Source organism: Palaemon carinicauda, chromosome 36 (genome assembly GCF_036898095.1).
Source record: "Palaemon carinicauda isolate YSFRI2023 chromosome 36, ASM3689809v2, whole genome shotgun sequence".
NCBI lineage: Eukaryota > Metazoa > Arthropoda > Malacostraca > Decapoda > Palaemonidae > Palaemon > Palaemon carinicauda.
The window spans coordinates 18,359,487-18,378,390 of NC_090760.1; the positions used below are offsets into that span (position 1 = coordinate 18,359,487).

At 37.1% G+C, this 18,904-nt stretch overlaps 1 protein-coding gene and 1 long non-coding RNA gene across 2 annotated transcripts in view; one reads left to right on the forward strand and one right to left on the reverse strand.

Moving 5' to 3' along the window:
- The window catches only part of LOC137628791 (tachykinin-like peptides receptor 86C), a 178,965-nt gene that overhangs the window by 142,678 nt on the left and 17,383 nt on the right, over positions 1-18,904 (reverse strand). Inside the window, exons 7-8 of the mRNA XM_068360010.1 lie at positions 10,467-10,540; positions 8,640-8,710 (exon numbers count right to left, since the gene is read on the reverse strand). Of these exons, the coding sequence (XP_068216111.1) occupies positions 8,640-8,710; positions 10,467-10,540 (145 nt within the window). The remainder of the gene's footprint in view (positions 1-8,639; positions 8,711-10,466; positions 10,541-18,904) is intronic.
- The window catches only part of LOC137628794 (uncharacterized), a 184,772-nt gene that overhangs the window by 137,014 nt on the left and 28,854 nt on the right, over positions 1-18,904 (forward strand). The window contains exon 2 of the long non-coding RNA XR_011041393.1: positions 5,775-5,882. This is a non-coding gene — a long non-coding RNA (uncharacterized lncRNA). The remainder of the gene's footprint in view (positions 1-5,774; positions 5,883-18,904) is intronic.

Sequence of the window (18,904 nt, forward strand, 5' to 3'; positions counted from 1 at the left end):
CCGAAAACTGCCATTGTGACGCCGTTCGGATCCTATACCTTCGCATACTCAACCTTCGGTCTACGCAATGCCGGGGCGACCTTCCAACGACTAATGAATAGCATTCTGGGCGACCTACCATTCTGCGTCTGCTACGTCGACGACATCCTGATATTCTCGAAAACCAAGGAGGAACACCGGAGGCACGCCTGCACCGTCCTCAAACGCCTACAGGAGAACGGCCTGGTCGTACGTTTTGACAAGTGCACGTTCGGCGCGGAAGGAGTGGACTTTCTTGGTCACCGCGTATCCTCGTGCAGGGTAAAACCCATGACAACCAAGGTTGACGCCATCAAAAGGTTCCCGATACCTACAACCACCCGCCAACTTCAGGAGTTCCTGCGGATGGTCAATTACTACAGGTGCTTCATCCCCAACGTCGCACAGACCTTAACACCCCTCGACGACGTCCTGAAAGGGAAAGCAAAAAAACTTGAGTGGGCTTTTCCCCAACAACAGGCATTCACCCGGACGAAGGATGACCTCGCAAAAGCCACCACCCTGGCTTATTTCAACGACAACACGCCCCTGCGACTGACGACCGACGCCAGCAACGTCGCCTGGGGGGCTGTGCTGGAACAACTCGTCGATGGTTCTCCTCGACCGCTGGCATTCTTCAGCAAGAAATTGAAACCCGCCGAAACAAGATACAGCACCTTCGATAGGGAACTCCTCGCCGTCTACCTCGCCGTCCGCCACTTCAGGCACATCCTGGAGGGCACACCCTTCACAATCGCGACGGACAATCAACCCCTCGTACACACTTTCACAAAATCAACAGACGCATGGTCCTCCCGACAACGTCATCTCGCAACAATCGCCGAATTTGAGTGCACCATACGCTACGTTCCAGGAAAGAAAAACCCAGTCGCGGACGCCCTTTCAAAGATTGAAATCGACGCAATCCACCCGGGAATCGATTACGCCAATCTCGCATCCGAACAGCGCACCGACCAAGAAGCACAGGATCACCTGACGGGGCCATCCGCACTCAAGATAACTGCGATTCCCCTCGGACCAGCAGGAGTAACTATCCTCTGCGACACCAGCACCGGCCGCCCACGCCCCTGGATACCGGCCTCCTGCAGAAGAAAAATATTCGACATCATCCATGGACTTTCACACCCCTCAGGACGCACCACCGCTCGCCTTCTGTCTGAAAAGTTCGTCTGGCCAGGAATCAAAAGGACGCCCGGGAATGGGCGAAGACATGCATCAACTGCCAATCAAGCAAAATCAGCCGTCACACCGAATCGGGGGTAGGTGATTTTCCCCAACCAAAAAGACGTTTCGGTCACATACACATCGACGTCGTGGGACCATTGCCCCCTTCCGGATCTGCTCGCTACCTGCTTACGATCATTGATCGCTCCACGAGGTGGTTGGAGGCATCGCCGATGACCGAAGCTACGACTCAAGCATGCGCCGAAGCCCTTTTGTCAAGCTGGGTGAGCAGATTTGGCGTTCCTGACGACAGACATCACGACAGACAGAGGCCCTGCTTTCCTCTCAGAAATATGGCTCCCTCTGGCAAACCTGATGGGGACGACACTCCACAGCACCACGGCATACAACCCCGCGGCAAACGGCATGGTCGAACGTACTCATCGCGCCCTGAAGGCGTCCCTGATGGCGAGCTGCACCGACGGGGACTGGAAATCACGACTTCCTTGGGTACTTCTCGGCCTTCGCACCGCCCCTCGCGCAGATGGCGAGCCTTCGCCCGCCGAAAAGTTTACGGGGAGGCGCTCGCAGTTCCTGGCGAATTCTTTCCCACATCAACCGACGACACGCAGCTGGATCATCTTAGGGACATCGCCAGGAAATTCAAGCCATGTCTCAAAACTTACCAGGACAGAACTAAGCATTTCAAGCCAAAGAACCTGGATGACTGCGGGTACATTTTCGTCCGTGTCGACGCCCATCGACAACCACTAACCAGACCTTGTCAAGGCCCCTACCGAGTAATTAAGAAGATGACAAAAGCCTTCCTTCTCGACGTGCATGGCCAAGAAGACTGGGTCTCAATAGACCGCGTGAAACCAGCGTTTCTCGAAGGGAGCGACACTGCCTCTGCCGGACCTGGCAGATCCAGGGTGCCACCTCAAAACAAGGCGCCCAATGAAAGAAAAATCAACAAACGACGACGAGAGGAAGAGATCCTTACGCCGACGCGCCCCTCTGTTCAAAAACAAGAGGAAATCTCCGACGCCCAAAAAGATACGAAGATTAATCATCAGCCCTCTACGCTGCCCAATGTCGGGGGGGGGGGAGTACTTGTAAGGACACCGCTCCCTCCATTGACCAGAAATTCACCAATTGTCTATTTATTTAAATTCTCCTTTCGCCACACCGTGGCTTCCTATATATATGTATTCCGCTCCCTCAGAGCTACAATTTGACATATGTATTATTTCATTACATGTTTCTGTTTACTTGCAATTCGTGTATTTGTTCATGTGAGAAAACATATATTTTGGCGGGAAGTTCAAGCTGAATTGGCGCCTACGCCATGCTACCTTTCCATCCGCACCCTGTAATATATTCCCACGCATGTTTGAATAAACTATCAGTTGATGTTGGTGACGCTGTCCTTACAAGCTTTTTCTGCTACCGTATCTGACAATGATAACTACGTATTTATTATCGGTCTTCACCATAACTGTGCTGCTCTTTAAAATACTTGCTGAAGTTTTTAACATGCTACTTACTCCTTCAAGTTCCCTCCATTTGGAACTTTTGACCTTCTCGATGTTAGTCCAACTACTGGTAGCCATGACAAAATTATCACTGGGAACCTTCAAGACCACACCTCTGCTACCTCATAACCCATGTCACAGACAGACTCAGTTGCAGCAGGGATCAAATATCCACGTGAGCCAATTTCCAAAGCATCAGAATATACAAAGTATTCACAAGCCACAGATTCCTGTAGATTAGCTCATCTGTCATTCAATTGTTCAACATTGGATAGCCAAAAATGCAGCTCATGTACAGCATTTACATCTAAAAACACTAGAGCGTTCCAACTAACCATTAATAAAATACAGTGATACAGCCGTCTGGTTTTCAACCGACACATGGACCCCACTAACGGCGTCATTGATATTTATTATTTTACCTACAATACCGGCTAGAAATCTGCAGTTACACAAAAACTTACTCCTCCTATGTTTTAATAGTTTTGCTTAATGTCTGTAACAGCCTAGCTACTCTGCCCTCTGCTATTCGCAGCACACAAATTCTCGTGTCCCAATCTAAGTTCAGCACTGGTGACCATAGGCATTTCTCTTCTGCTATCAGAAGCCCAAAATCTAGTAAACTGCCTTACATAAAAACTTGCCTTGGAAGCTGAAACGAAATCTTTATTTCCCCATAATCCGTCGTCTAGGTACATGATTATTTTAAAACCTTGTAACCTCCAGTACTTAACCAATTCTCTTAGTCAACTTGGTTAATATGACCATCGCTAGATATACCAAAAGGCAAGACATTATAAATGAAGAACCCTTTTTCCCCCTTCTCGAACCAGCCTATGCTCTGGAAAAATTTCAACATGATGATAGGCGCTCTTTAGATCGAATCTAATTTAATCTCTCTTTCTGAAGAAGTGTCTTGCCACTGATACGTCTTCGAACTTGAATTTGAACTGGTGTATATTTTCATTGATATGTCTGCAGCCCAACACTAACCTAGGCTTACATGACCTGCTATATGAAACAGTTAGTGGATTACCATACTGAAGAGGTACAATAGAGACCTTTGCTACGCATCCTTTCTCCAATAGTTTATTTATCTCCATGCTTACAAAAACAGGGTTATCTAATGCTGACATATTATTTTCTAAACAACAAGTTACTAGAAGAACCTTAAATGGTATGTTGTACCCTTCATTTATTAACCTCAAAATGTAGTCACTAGCACCTGCTTCTTTCCATTTGAGCATAGCAGTCTAATAGCCCCCTGGTGTTTTATTTAGCTGTTCCTTTAAAATTACCTCCTTATCGTTATGCTTAGCCGTACTGCATAAACTTTCTTTAACTCCGTTTCTGCCCAAAGCCTGATACTGACTGTAACAGTTAGAGCCAATTGAATTATTATTATTGTTACCAACTAAATTTGTACTTAGGTGTCCTCTTCTCAGGGCGTTCATTTTGCCAATGACCAGGCTTAAAACAAAGCAAATTCCTGGCTTCTTCCTCTTCTGCTTGTCGTAGTTTCCAGCGGGTTTACTGTATGGGTCAACCTTGATCCTCCATTTTTCCCTGCTTTTATTTTCCTTTCTGCGCAAGTCTGGGCAAGGAAAATATTCCTATCGTCGTCTGAATCCTCTGCCAAGGGATTGGTAGTGTATTCCTGCACTAGTTTCCAACCGCATTCCGAAGAATCGTCCATCTTTACCAACTTTTGTCTGGAGTTTGTCAAGCCAATACCTTCTGCAATCTTCTTTTCAGCTTTCATCGAGGCTTCATCCTATGGAACAATGCAAGAATCGGCTTCCTTTAAGGTAATCTCTACTTCTGGTTGAACTTGAATTGATCTTCACAGCTTTACCTTTGAAATGTGTATGTATCTGTCAGTAACAAATCGCGGTGAATCTTGCCAAACTGCGCATCTGAACGTTCCTTTTGTTGTTGGTCGAAGGCTTGAAACTTGGATGAAAATAAATTGCCCAACGTTTTTGAAAAAATCACTGTAAACTTCGTGAACGAGAAGACAAGCAATTCCCGTTACACTATCGTGCCTCGGGGATTTTATATTATCGTGTACTTAGATCAAAGCCAGATGATATTGGCCTGCTGCCTTGTGTAAAATCTGACTCGGTGATAAGAAATGTAGATATAACAGATAATGTTCGTGTTTGATGTCAGTTTAGATAAGAGAGTTAAGAAATAAGCCTAGTTAACGAAAATGGGAAACTGCTGTTATGAAATACCAAGTGTTTTAAAAAGACATTCTTTGCGTATGGAATGTTGTTGTTATTATTATTATTATTATTATTATTATTATTATTATTATTAGCTAGGCTACACCCCTAGTTGGAAAACAAGATGCTTAAGCCCAAGGGTTCCAACAGGGAAAATAGCTTGGTGAAGAAAGGAAACAAAAATAAATAAAGTATATGAGAAGTAATGAACAGTTAATATAAAACATTTTAAGATCAATAACATTACTGAAATAGTTATTTCATAAATAAACTATAAAGACAGACTTATGTCAGCACATTCAATTAGATAAAATAGGACAAATACATATACTTATTTTCTGCTTTTTGATAATCTTTGACAATTAATTATCTCAAATTGTATTGTGATAGATGGTTCAATCTTCTTGGAATATTAATTAATCAATGAGTGATGAGTGTTGTGGCAGTAGGCTAATTCGAGACAATTAATTAATTATTGAAGTCGAGTTATTTTGTAATAGAGTTTTCAATTAGGCCAATGTCTTTGTTCCATTATGACATATCAGATATATATAATTTCTAATATGATTATCAGTGGTATGTACTTTCATTCTTAAATGATCAGTTATTATTGTTTCATAAAGCGTTATTTTGTACTAAAGTTTTCAATTAGGCCTATGTCTTTGTTACATTATGACATATCAGGTATATTTAATTTCTAATATAAGTAATAATCAGTGTTATATACTTTCATTCTTAAATGATCAGTTATCATTGTTTCATAAAGCGTTAGTGTTATCAGCTTACACCAAACTGTTCCTGTATACAGGGTGTGAAAACATTTTCAAACCAGTGCCGAAAAAACAACGAGGATTTCGAACGGCCAAAGTTTTTGACGTGAAAATAAGGACCTAAACTCGAGCTCATTGGACAAAAGGTAAGTCTTTGCGAGTTATATAAGTTATAGTGATTTCTATAAGTCTTATAGAGTTATATATTTATGAATAATAGCACTTATATCAAATTTCTTCCAAGAATTATCTGGGATGGATGAGGTAGGTGACAGGGTGTGGGGGCTAAGTGGGAGAGTAAAAGTAGTTATATATATATATATATATATATATATATATATATATATATATATATATATATATATATATATATATATATATATATATATATATATATATATATGAATTGACGAACTATGAAACTTTGCTGTTATAGACTGACATAGAAAGATCATAAACAGATGCGAGTAGAAGGATATGTCTGAGACCGTTATCCTGCAGTGGAGTAGTAGCGGCTGAATATATATATATATATATATATATATATATATATATATATATATATATATATATATATATATATATATATATATATATATATATATATATATATCATCATCATCATCACCATCTCCTCCCACACCTATTGGCGCAAAGGGCCCCAGTTAGATTTCGCAAATTGTCTATGTCCTGAGCTTTATAAATCAGTATTTCCCCATTCATCATCTCCTACTTCAGGCTTCATTGTCCTCAGTCATGTAGGCCTGTGTCTTCCAACTCTTCCAGTGCCTTGTGGAGCCCCGTTGAAAGTTTGGTGAACTAATCTCTCTTGGGGAATGTGAAGAGCATGCCCAAACCATCTACCCCTCACCATGATCTCATTCACATATGGTACTCGAGTAATCTCTCTTATAGTTTCATTTCTAATCCTGTCCTTCATTTAACTCCCAGTGTTCTTCTGAGGGCTTTATTCTCAAATCTACTAAACCCGTTGAATATTGTTTCATTGTTATACCATGATTCATGTCCATATAGTAATGCCGATCTCACTAAACTGATGTATAGCCAGGTTTTTATATGTAATTTTAGGCGATTTGATTTCCAAATTTTACTTAACCTAGTCATTGTCTGCTTTGCTTTTTTCAATCTTTCATTAAACTCAAATTCTTAAGACTGTATTAGCAATCATAGTTCCTAAATACTTAAATGATTCCACCTCGTTATTCATTTCGTCCTCCTAATGATATTTCATCTTCCATTACATATTCCGTTCTCATCATCTCTGTCTTCTTTCTATTTATCTAGAGTACAACATCATGTGATATTTCATGCATTCTGGTAAGCAAGCTTTGCCAGAAATGTTTTCTGCTAATAAGGACAGCATCATCAGCATAGTCTAGGTCAGCTAATTTCCTGTTACTAATCCAGTACAATCCTTCTCCACCGTCCCCATCTATTCTATGCATTACAGAATCCATAAGGAGGATAAACAACATAGGTGACAACACATTCCCTTAGAGTACTCCACTGTTCACTGGAAATCTATTTGATAGGACCCCACTAACATTAACTTTGCACTTGCTACGCTCATGAACAGACAATGAAATTTACATATTTAAGAGGAACTCCATGATAACACAGGAATCTCCACAAAATTGGCAGGTGAACACTATCAAAGTCTTTTCATAGTCCACAAATACCATCAAAGGTGGATTTCTATATTCTACACATTGCTGTACCAGTCACACACACACACACACACACACACACACACATATATATATATATACATATATATATATATATATATATATATATATATATATATATATATATATATATATATATATACACTCAAAAACACGTCTAGATATGAACATACGAGAGAGAGAGAGAGAGAGAGAGAGAGAGAGAGAGAGAGAGAGAGAGAGAGAGAGAGAGAGAGAGAGAGAGAGAGAGAGAGAGTTACTCTACTCAGTTTAAACATCTGAAATAAAATGAAATGTCTAAAATGTTATAAAGAACAAAATGATTTAAAATTACATAATTTTTTGAGGTAGTAGGTTGGCCAGGGCACCCGCCACCGGTTGAGATACTACCACTAGAGAGTTATGGGGTCATCTGGCTGGCCAGATATAACTATATTGGATCCTTCTCTCTGGTTACGGTTCATTTTGCCTTCGCCTACACATACGCCGAATAGTCTGGCCTATTCTTTACATATTCTTCTCCGTCCTCATACATCTGGCATCACTAAGGTTACCAAACAATTCTTTTTCTCTCAAGGGGTTAACTACTGCATTGTAATTGTGTAGTGGCCACTTTCCTCTTGGTAAGGGTAGAAGAGACTCTTTAGCTATGGTAAGCAGTTCTTCTAGGAGAAGGACACTCCAAAATCAAACCTTTGTTCTCTAGTAGTCTTGGATAGTGCCATAGCCTCTGTACTATGGTCTTTCACTGTCTTGGGGGTAGAGTTCTCTTGCTTGAGGGTACACTCGGATACACTATTCTATCTTATTTCTCTTCCTCTTGCTTTGTTAAAGTTTTTATAGTTTAAACTAGAGAATGTTTATTTTAATATTGTTACTGTTCTTAAAATATATTTTTTTCCTTGTTTCCTTTCCTTACTGGACTATTTTCCCTGTTGGAGCCCCTGGGCATTATAGCATCCTGCTTTTCCAACTAGAGTTGTAGCTTGGCAATTAGTAGTAGTAATAATAATAATAATAATAATAATAAAATACAAAATAGCCCAGAACAGGAATGATTTTCGTTACGCCATTTAAAAAAAATTACTTATCTTGTTTCTCTCTGTCGTAATTCTGTTGATTACGTCATGTTTACACTTAGTTGAATATTTACATTTTTTTTTATTGTTATTTACAAACAACATAGTTTCTTACCTTCCTTTTACTTTTAAAGTTGTCTGTTTGTCTGGAGGCTTTGACAGTGGAAGGGTCGCACAGTTTGCATCCTGTGGGAACAAATTATTATTATTATTATTATTATTATTATTATTATGAGTATCAGTGCTATTATTATTATTATTATTATTATTATTATTATTATGAGTATCAGTGCTATTATTATTATTATTATTATTATTATTATTATTATGATGGTGAGTATTATTATTATTATTATTATTATTATTATTATTATTATGATGAGTATCAGTATTATTATTATTATTATTATTATTATTATTATGATGATGATTTTTATTATTATTATTATTATTATGATGATGATGAGTATCAGTATTATTATTATGATGATGATGATGATGATGATGATTAGTATTGTTATTATTATTATTATTATTATTATGATGATGATGATGCTGTGTATCAGTATCTTATTATTATTATTATTATTATTATTATTATTATTATTATTATTATTATTATTATTATTATTATTAATACATGCATCGTTTTCACTTTAACCCTAACTTATGATATATTGTCGCAAAAATGAAACGGTTAAAAAAGTCTTAAAATTTGCACATATTAAGACTTTAACAGTTCCCAATCCCGGTATCGGCCCTTTTAGAATTAACTGAATTTAACCATTTAGACAAAAACAATGTTATATTTTTATTTATTTGAGCTATCATATAACTTTCCTAATTTTGCATCTTTTTTAATTTAAAAGTATTTTGGCATTATGAATTAAAAAAAAAGATAATTATTGGTTAACTAAAATCTACACGAAAAATAAAGACTTTAGCGTCTATGAGATGCATCGTACAAGCAAGAGAAAAGTATCTTTCTTTTGAAGTATTCTAAGTATATAATTTCGTATTCCCAATTTGCTATTTATATTATTCTTATATTATTCTTATATTATTCTTTGTTATCCATTTCCTCGCTCGCTATGGGATTGACTTATTCTCTTTACAGAAAGAACGGTCTGGTAGATTATTGTTGATGTTATTATTTTTATTATTTTTTTTTCTTTATTAAGACCCTATTTCCGATGTCGCTGGGGCCAATCAGCGAAGCTGTCATGAACATGTTATATACCGTAATAATATACGTGGCCTTTAGGAGAGAGAGAGAGAGAGAGAGAGAGAGAGAGAGAGAGAGAGAGAGAGAGAGAGAGAGAATAATCATAGTATCATTTATTAGACCTAAGTTTTGAGACGTTATGTAATACTATACGTGGCCTTTCCTTTAGGAGAGAGAGAGAGAGAGAGAGAGAGAGAGAGAGAGAGAGAGAGAGACCAATCGTAGTATCGTTTGTTAGAACTAAATTGTGAGACGTTATGTAATAATATATGTGGCTTTTAGAGAGAGAGAGAGAGAGAGAGAGAGAGAGAGAGAGAGAGAGAGAGAGGCCAATCGTAGTATCATTTATTAGAACTAAATTGTGAGAGGTTATGTAATTTCCTATTAAATCATTTAAGATTAGGTTAAGTTTTAAGAGCCTTCTGAAATCCACAATAGGAATGATTAAGAAATATTAGACCTAACTTTTTTTTCTCTAGAATTTTGTAAAGACTAGGCCTAACAGTAACACCTCAGCTCACACATAGGATTAAATATACGACGATTAAGTTCAAATTAGGCCTAGGAGACTAGATCTACCATTGGCATTTTAGGATAATTATCAAGAACATTTATCATAGACAAATTTGCTTGTACAATCTATTAGACATGCGATAATTAGGTTAGAGATAGGCCTACTAATGGCAGCGTAGGCTAATTTTTGGGTAGACGACTTACCAATCACAGCGTAACAGATGATCATGGCAATCATGGGGACGACGTATGTCACAGCTAGGATGACAACGTTATATCTGGAAAATGAAACGTAATTTGATATTTAAAAAAATATTCATGATTCTGTCTAGGCCTATAAATAACTTCTATTTTGGTATGGCTAAGTTATGATTGATGGACTCTTTCATTATCAATGTTTAGGAAGATTTTCTCATAAGTAACTTAAAGGCAGTTTATATCTTACTATTATTTCCTGCACAAAAACTAGCTATTATTTCCTGTATGAAAACTAGCAATTACTTCCTGTACAAAAAAACTAGTTAATATTTCTTGTACGGAAAGTAGCTATTATTTCCTGTACGCAAACTAGGTATTACTTCCGGTATGAAAACTAGTTACTACTTACTGTACGACAACTAGCTATTATTTCCTGTACGACAACTAGCCATTTTTTCCTGTACAAAAACTAGCTATTATTTCCTGTACGCAAACTAGGTATTACTTCCGGTATGAAAACTAGTTACTACTTACTGTACGACAACTAGCTATTATTTCCTGTACGACAACTAGCCATTTTTTCCTGTACAAAAACTAGCTATTATTTCCTGTACGACAACTAGCTATTATTTCCTGTACGAAAACTAGTTATTATTTCCTGTACGCAAACTAGGTATTACTTCCGGTATGAAAACTAGTTACTACTTACTGTACGACAACTAGCTATTATTTCCTGTACGAAAACTAGCTATTATTTCCTGTACGCAAACTAGGTATTACTTCCGGTATGAAAACTAGCTATTATTTCCTGTACGAAAACTAGGTATTTTTTCCTGTACGAAAACTAGCTATTATTTCCTGTACAAAAACTAGCTATTATTTCCTGTACGACAACTAGCCATTTTTTCCTGTACAAAAACTAGCTATTATTTCCTGTACAACAACTAGCTATTATTTCCTGTACAAAAACTAGCTATTATTTCCTGTACGCAAACTAGGTATTACTTCCGGTATGAAAACTAGTTACTACTTACTGTACGACAACTAGCTATTATTTCCTGTACGACAACTAGCCATTTTTTCCTGTACAAAAACTAGCTATTATTTCCTGTACGCAAACTAGGTATTACTTCCGGTATGAAAACTAGTTACTACTTACTGTACGACAACTAGCTATTATTTCCTGTACGACAACTAGCCATTTTTTCCTGTACAAAAACTAGCTATTATTTCCTGTACGACAACTAGCTATTATTTCCTGTACGAAAACTAGTTATTATTTCCTGTACGCAAACTAGGTATTACTTCCGGTATGAAAACTAGTTACTACTTACTGTACGACAACTAGCTATTATTTCCTGTACGAAAACTAGCTATTATTTCCTGTACGCAAACTAGGTATTACTTCCGGTATGAAAACTAGCTATTATTTCCTGTACGAAAACTAGGTATTTTTTCCTGTACGAAAACTAGCTATTATTTCCTGTACGCAAACTAGGTATTACTTCCGGTACGAAAACTAGCTATTATTTCCTGACCGCAAACTAGGTATTACTTCCGGTATGAAAACTAGCTATTATTTCCTGTCCGCAAACTAGGTATTACTTCCGGTACGAAAACTAGCTATCATTTCCTGTCCGCAAACTAGGTATTACTTCCGGTACGAAAACTAGCTATCATTTCCTGTCCGCAAACTAGGTATTACTTCCGGTACGAAAACTAGCTATCATTTCCTGTCCGCAAACTAGGTATTACTTCCGGTACGAAAACTAGCTATCATTTCCTGACCGCAAACTAGGTATTACTTCCGGTACGAAAACTAGCCATCATTTCCTGACCGCAAACTAGGTATTACTTGCGGTACGAAAACTAGCCATCATTTCCTGACCGCAAACTAGGTATTACTTGCGGTACGAAAACTAGCCATCATTTCCTGACCGCAAACTAGGTATTACTTGCGGTACGAAAACTAGCCATCATTTCCTGACCGCAAACTAGGTATTACTTGCGGTACGAAAACTAGCCATCATTTCCTGACCGCAAACTAGGTATTACTTGCGGTACGAAAACTAGCCATCATTTCCTGACCGCAAACTAGGTATTACTTGCGGTACGAAAACTAGCCATCATTTCCTGACCGCAAACTAGGTATTACTTGCGGTACGAAAACTAGCCATCATTTCCTGACCGCAAACTAGGTATTACTTGCGGTACGAAAACTAGCCATCATTTCCTGACCGCAAACTAGGTATTACTTCCGGTATGAAAACTAGCTATTATTTCCTGTACGAAAACTAGGTATTTTTTCCTGTACGAAAACTAGCCATTATTTCCTGTACGCAAACTAGGTATTACTTCCGGTACGAAAACTAGCCATTATTTCCTGACCGCAAACTAGGTATTACTTGCGGTACGAAAACTAGCCATCATTTCCTGACCGCAAACTAGGTATTACTTGCGGTACGAAAACTAGCCATCATTTCCTGACCGCAAACTAGGTATTACTTGCGGTACGAAAACTAGCCATCATTTCCTGACCGCAAACTAGGTATTACTTGCGGTACGAAAACTAGCCATCATTTCCTGACCGCAAACTGGGTATTACTTGCGGTACGAAAACTAGCCATCATTTCCTGTACGCAAACTAGGTATTACTTCCGGTACGAAAACTAGCCATCATTTCCTGTACGCAAACTAGGTATTACTTCCGGTACGAAAACTAGCTTTTATTTCCTGTACGAAAACTAGGTATTTTTTCCTGTACGAAAACTAGCTATTATTTCCTGTACGCAAACTAGGTATTACTTCCGGTATGAAAACTAGCTATAATTTCCTGTACGAAAACTTGGTATTACTTCCGGTATGAAAACTAGCTATTATTTCCTGAACGAAAACTAGCCATTTTTTCCTGTACAAAAACTAGCTATTATTTCCTGTACGCAAACTAGGTATTACTTCCGGTACGAAAACTAGCTATTATTTCCTGTACGCAAACTAGGTATTACTTCCGGTACGAAAACTAGCTATTATTTCCTGTACGCAAACTAGGTATTACTTCCGGTAAGAAAACTAGCTATTATTTCCTGTACGAAAACTTGGTATTACTTCCGGTATGAAAACTAGCTATAATTTCCTGTACGAAAACTAGGTATTACTTCCGGTATGAAAACTAGCTATTATTTCCTGTACGAAAACTAGCTATTTTTTCCTGTACGAAAACTAGCCATCATTTCCTGTACGGAAACTAGCTATTTTTTCCTGTACGAAAACTAGCCATCATTTCCTGACCGCAAACTAGATATTACTTGCGGTACGAAAACTACCCATCATTTCCTGACCGCAAACTAGGTATTACTTGCGGTACGAAAACTAGCCATCATTTCCTGACCGCAAACTAGGTATTACTTGCGGTACGAAAACTAGCCATCATTTCCTGACCGCAAACTAGGTATTACTTGCGGTACGAAAACTAGCCATCATTTCCTGACCGCAAACTAGGTATTACTTGCGGTACGAAAACTAGCCATCATTTCCTGACCGCAAACTAGGTATTACTTGCGGTACGAAAACTAGCCATCATTTCCTGACCGCAAACTAGGTATTACTTGCGGTAAGAAAACTAGCCATCATTTCCTGACCGCAAACTAGGTATTACTTGCGGTACGAAAACTAGCCATCATTTCCTGACCGCAAACTAGGTATTACTTCCGGTACGAAAACTAGCCATCATTTCCTGTACGAAAACTAGGTATTACTTCCGGTACGAAAACTAGCCATTATTTCCTGTACGAAAACTAGCTATTTTTTCCTGTACAAAAACTAGCTATTATTTCCTGTTTGAAAACTAGCTATTATTTCATGTACGAAAAGTAGCTATTACTTCCTGTACGAAAACTAGGTATTATTTCATGAAAACTAGCTATTATTTCCTGTACGAAAACTAGGTATTATTTCCGGTATGAAAACTAGCTATTATTTTCTGTACGAAAACTAGCTATTTTTTCCTGTACAAAAACTAGCTATTATTTCCTGTACGAAAACAAGCTATTTCGTCCTGTACGAAAACTAGCTATGAATTCCTGTACAAAAACTAGCTATTACTTCCTGTACGAAAACTAGCTATTACTTCCTATACGAAAACTAGCTATTACTTCCTGTACGAAAACTAGCTATTACTTCTTGTACAAAAACTAGCTATTACTTCTTGTACAAAAACTAGCTATCATTTCCTGTACGAAAACTAGCTATTATTTCCTGTACGAAAACTAGCTATTACTTTTGTACGAAAACTAGCTATTACTTCCTGTACTGAAACTAGCTATTATTTCCTGTACGAAAACTAGCTATTATTTCCTGTACGAAAACTAGCTATTACTTCCTGTACTGAAACTAGCTATTATTTCCTGTACGAAAACTAGCTATTACTTACTGTACTGAAACTAGTAATTACTCCCTGTACGAAAACTAGTTATTGTTTCCTGTACGAAAACTAGCTATTATTTCTTGTAGGAAAACTAGCTATTTCGTCCTGTACGGAAACTAGCTATTATTTCCTGTACAAAAACTAGCTATTATTTTCTGTACGAAAACTAGCTATTACGTCCTGTACGAAAACTAGCTATTATTTCCTGTACGAAAACTAGCTATTTCGTCCTGTACGAAAACTAGCTATTACTTCCTGTACGAAAACTAGCTATTACTTCCTGTACGAAAACTAGCTATTTCGCCATTTCGAAAACTAGCTATTACTTCCTGTATGAAAACTAGCTATTATTTTCTGTACGAAAACTAGCTATTATTTTCTGTACGAAAACTAGCTATTTCGTCATGTACGAAAACTAGCTGTTACTTCCTGTACAAAAACTAGCTATTTGGTCCTATACGAAAACTAGCTATTACTTCCTGTACGAAAACTAGCTATTATTCCCTGTACGAAAGCTAGCTATTTCGTCCTGTACGAAAACTAGCTATTATTTCCTCTACGAAAACTAGCTATTATTTCTTGTACGAAAACTAGCTATTACTTCCTGTACGAAAACTAGCTATTACTTCCTGTTCGAAAACTAGCTATTACTTCCTGTATGAAAACTAGCTATTATTTTCTGTACGAAAACTAGCTATTATTTTCTGTACGAAAACTAGCTATTTCGTCATGTACGAAAACTAGCTATTACTTCCTGTACAAAAACTAGCTATTTCTTCCTATACGAAAACTAGCTATTACTTCCTGTACGAAAACTAGCTATTATTTCCTGTACGAAAACTAGCTATTTCGTCCCGTACGAAAACTAGCTATTATTCCCTGTACGAAAGCTAGCTATTTCGTCCTGTACGAAAACTAGCTATTATTTCCTCTACGAAAACTAGCTATTATTTCTTGTACGAAAACTAGCTATTACTTCCTGTACGAAAACTGGCTATTACTTCCTGTACAAAAACTAACTATTACTTCCTGTATGAAAACTAGCTATTATTTTCTGTACGAAAACTAGCTATTATTTTTTGTACTAAAACTAGCTATTTCGTCCTGTACGAAAACTAGATATTATTTTCTGTACGAAAACTAGCTATTTCGTCCTGTACGAAAACTAGCTATTATTTTCTGTACGAAAACTAGCTATTTCGTCCTGTACTAAAACTAGCTATTTCGTCCTATACGAAAACTAGCTATTACTTCCTGTATGAAAACTAGCTATTATTTTCTGTACGAAAACTAGCTATTATTTTCTGTACGAAAACTAGCTATTTCGTCATGTACGAAAACTAGCTATTACTTCCTGTACAAAAACTAGCTATTTCTTCCTATACGAAAACTAGCTATTACTTCCTGTACGAAAACTAGATATTATTTTCTGTACGAAAACTAGCTATTTCGTCCTGTACTAAAACTAGCTATTTCGTCCTATACGAAAACTAGCTATTACTTCCTGTACGAAAACTAGCTATTATTTCCTGTACAAAAACAAGCTATTGTTTACTGTACGAAAACTAGCTATTACTTCCTGTACGAATACTAGCTATTATTTTCTGGACGAAAACTAGCTATTACTTCCTGTACGAAAACTAGCTATTACTTCCTGTACGAAAACTAGCTATTTCATCTTGTACGAAAACTAGCTATTACTTCCTGTACGAAAACTAGCTATTATTTCCTGTACGAAAACCAGCTATTACTTCCTGTACGAAAACTAGCTATTACTTCCTGTACAAAAACTAGCTATTATTTCCTGTACGAAAACTAGCTATAAATTCCTGTACAAAAACTAGCTATTATTTCCTGTACGAAAACTAGCTATTTCGTCCTGTACGAAAACTAGCTATTGTTTCCTGTACAAAAACTAGCTATTTCATCTTGTACGAAAACTAGCTATTTCGTCCTGTACGAAAACTAGGTATTACTTCCGGTACGAAAACTAGCTATTACTTCCTGTACGAAAACTAGCTATTATTTCCCGTACGAAAACTAGCTATGAATTCCTGTACAAAAACTAGCTATTATTTCCTGTATGAAAACTAGCTATTTCGTCCTGTACGAAAACTAGCTATTGCTTCCTGTACGAAAACTAACTATTACTTCCTGTACGAAAACTAGGTATTACTTCCTGTACGAAAACTAGCTATTTCGTCCTGTACGAAAACTAGCTATTACTTCCTGTACGAAAACTATCTATTACTTCCTGTACGAAAACTAGCTATTTTGTCCTGTAGGAAAACTAGCTATTACTTCCTGTGCGAAAACTAGCTATTATTTCCTGTACGAAAACTAGGTATTATTTCCTGTACGAAAACTAGCTATTTCGTCCTGTACGAAAACTAGCTATTACTTCCTGTAGGAAAACTAGCTATTACTTCCTGTACGAAAACTAGCTATTTCGCCATTTCGAAAACTAGCTATTACTTCCTGTATGAAAACTAGCTATTATTTTCTGTACGAAAACTAGCTATTATTTTCTGTACGAAAACTAGCTATTTCGTCATGTACGAAAACTAGCTGTTACTTCCTGTACAAAAACTAGCTATTTGGTCCTATACGAAAACTAGCTATTACTTCCTGTACGAAAACTAGCTATTATTCCCTGTACGAAAGCTAGCTATTTCGTCCTGTACGAAAACTAGCTATTATTTCCTCTACGAAAACTAGCTATTATTTCTTGTACGAAAACTAGCTATTACTTCCTGTACGAAAACTAGCTATTACTTCCTGTTCGAAAACTAGCTATTACTTCCTGTATGAAAACTAGCTATTATTTTCTGTACGAAAACTAGCTATTATTTTCTGTACGAAAACTAGCTATTTCGTCATGTACGAAAACTAGCTATTACTTCCTGTACAAAAACTAGCTATTTCTTCCTATACGAAAACTAGCTATTACTTCCTGTACGAAAACTAGCTATTATTTCCTGTACGAAAACTAGCTATTTCGTCCCGTACGAAAACTAGCTATTATTCCCTGTACGAAAGCTAGCTATTTCGTCCTGTACGAAAACTAGCTATTATTTCCTCTACGAAAACTAGCTATTATTTCTTGTACGAAAACTAGCTATTACTTCCTGTACGAAAACTGGCTATTACTTCCTGTACGAAAACTAACTATTACTTCCTGTATGAAAACTAGCTATTATTTTCTGTACGAAAACTAGCTATTATTTTTTGTACTAAAACTAGCTATTTCGTCCTGTACGAAAACTAGATATTATTTTCTGTACGAAAACTAGCTATTTCGTCCTGTACGAAAACTAGCTATTATTTTCTGTACGAAAACTAGCTATTTCGTCCTGTACTAAAACTAGCTATTTCGTCCTATACGAAAACTAGCTATTACTTCCTGTATGAAAACTAGCTATTATTTTCTGTACGAAAACTAGCTATTATTTTCTGTACGAAAACTAGCTATTTCGTCATGTACGAAAACTAGCTATTACTTCCTGTACAAAAACTAGCTATTTCTTCCTATACGAAAACTAGCTATTACTTCCTGTACGAAAACTAGATATTATTTTCTGTACGAAAACTAGCTATTTCGTCCTGTACTAAAACTAGCTATTTCGTCCTATACGAAAACTAGCTATTACTTCCTGTACGAAAACTAGCTATTATTTCCTGTACAAAAACAAGCTATTGTTTACTGTACGAAAACTAGCTATTACTTCCTGTACGAATACTAGCTATTATTTTCTGGACGAAAACTAGCTATTACTTCCTGTACGAAAACTAGCTATTACTTCCTGTACGAAAACTAGCTATTTCATCTTGTACGAAAACTAGCTATTACTTCCTGTACGAAAACTAGCTATTATTTCCTGTACGAAAACCAGCTATTACTTCCTGTACGAAAACTAGCTATTACTTCCTGTACAAAAACTAGCTATTATTTCCTGTACGAAAACTAGCTATAAATTCCTGTACAAAAACTAGCTATTATTTCCTGGACGAAAACTAGCTA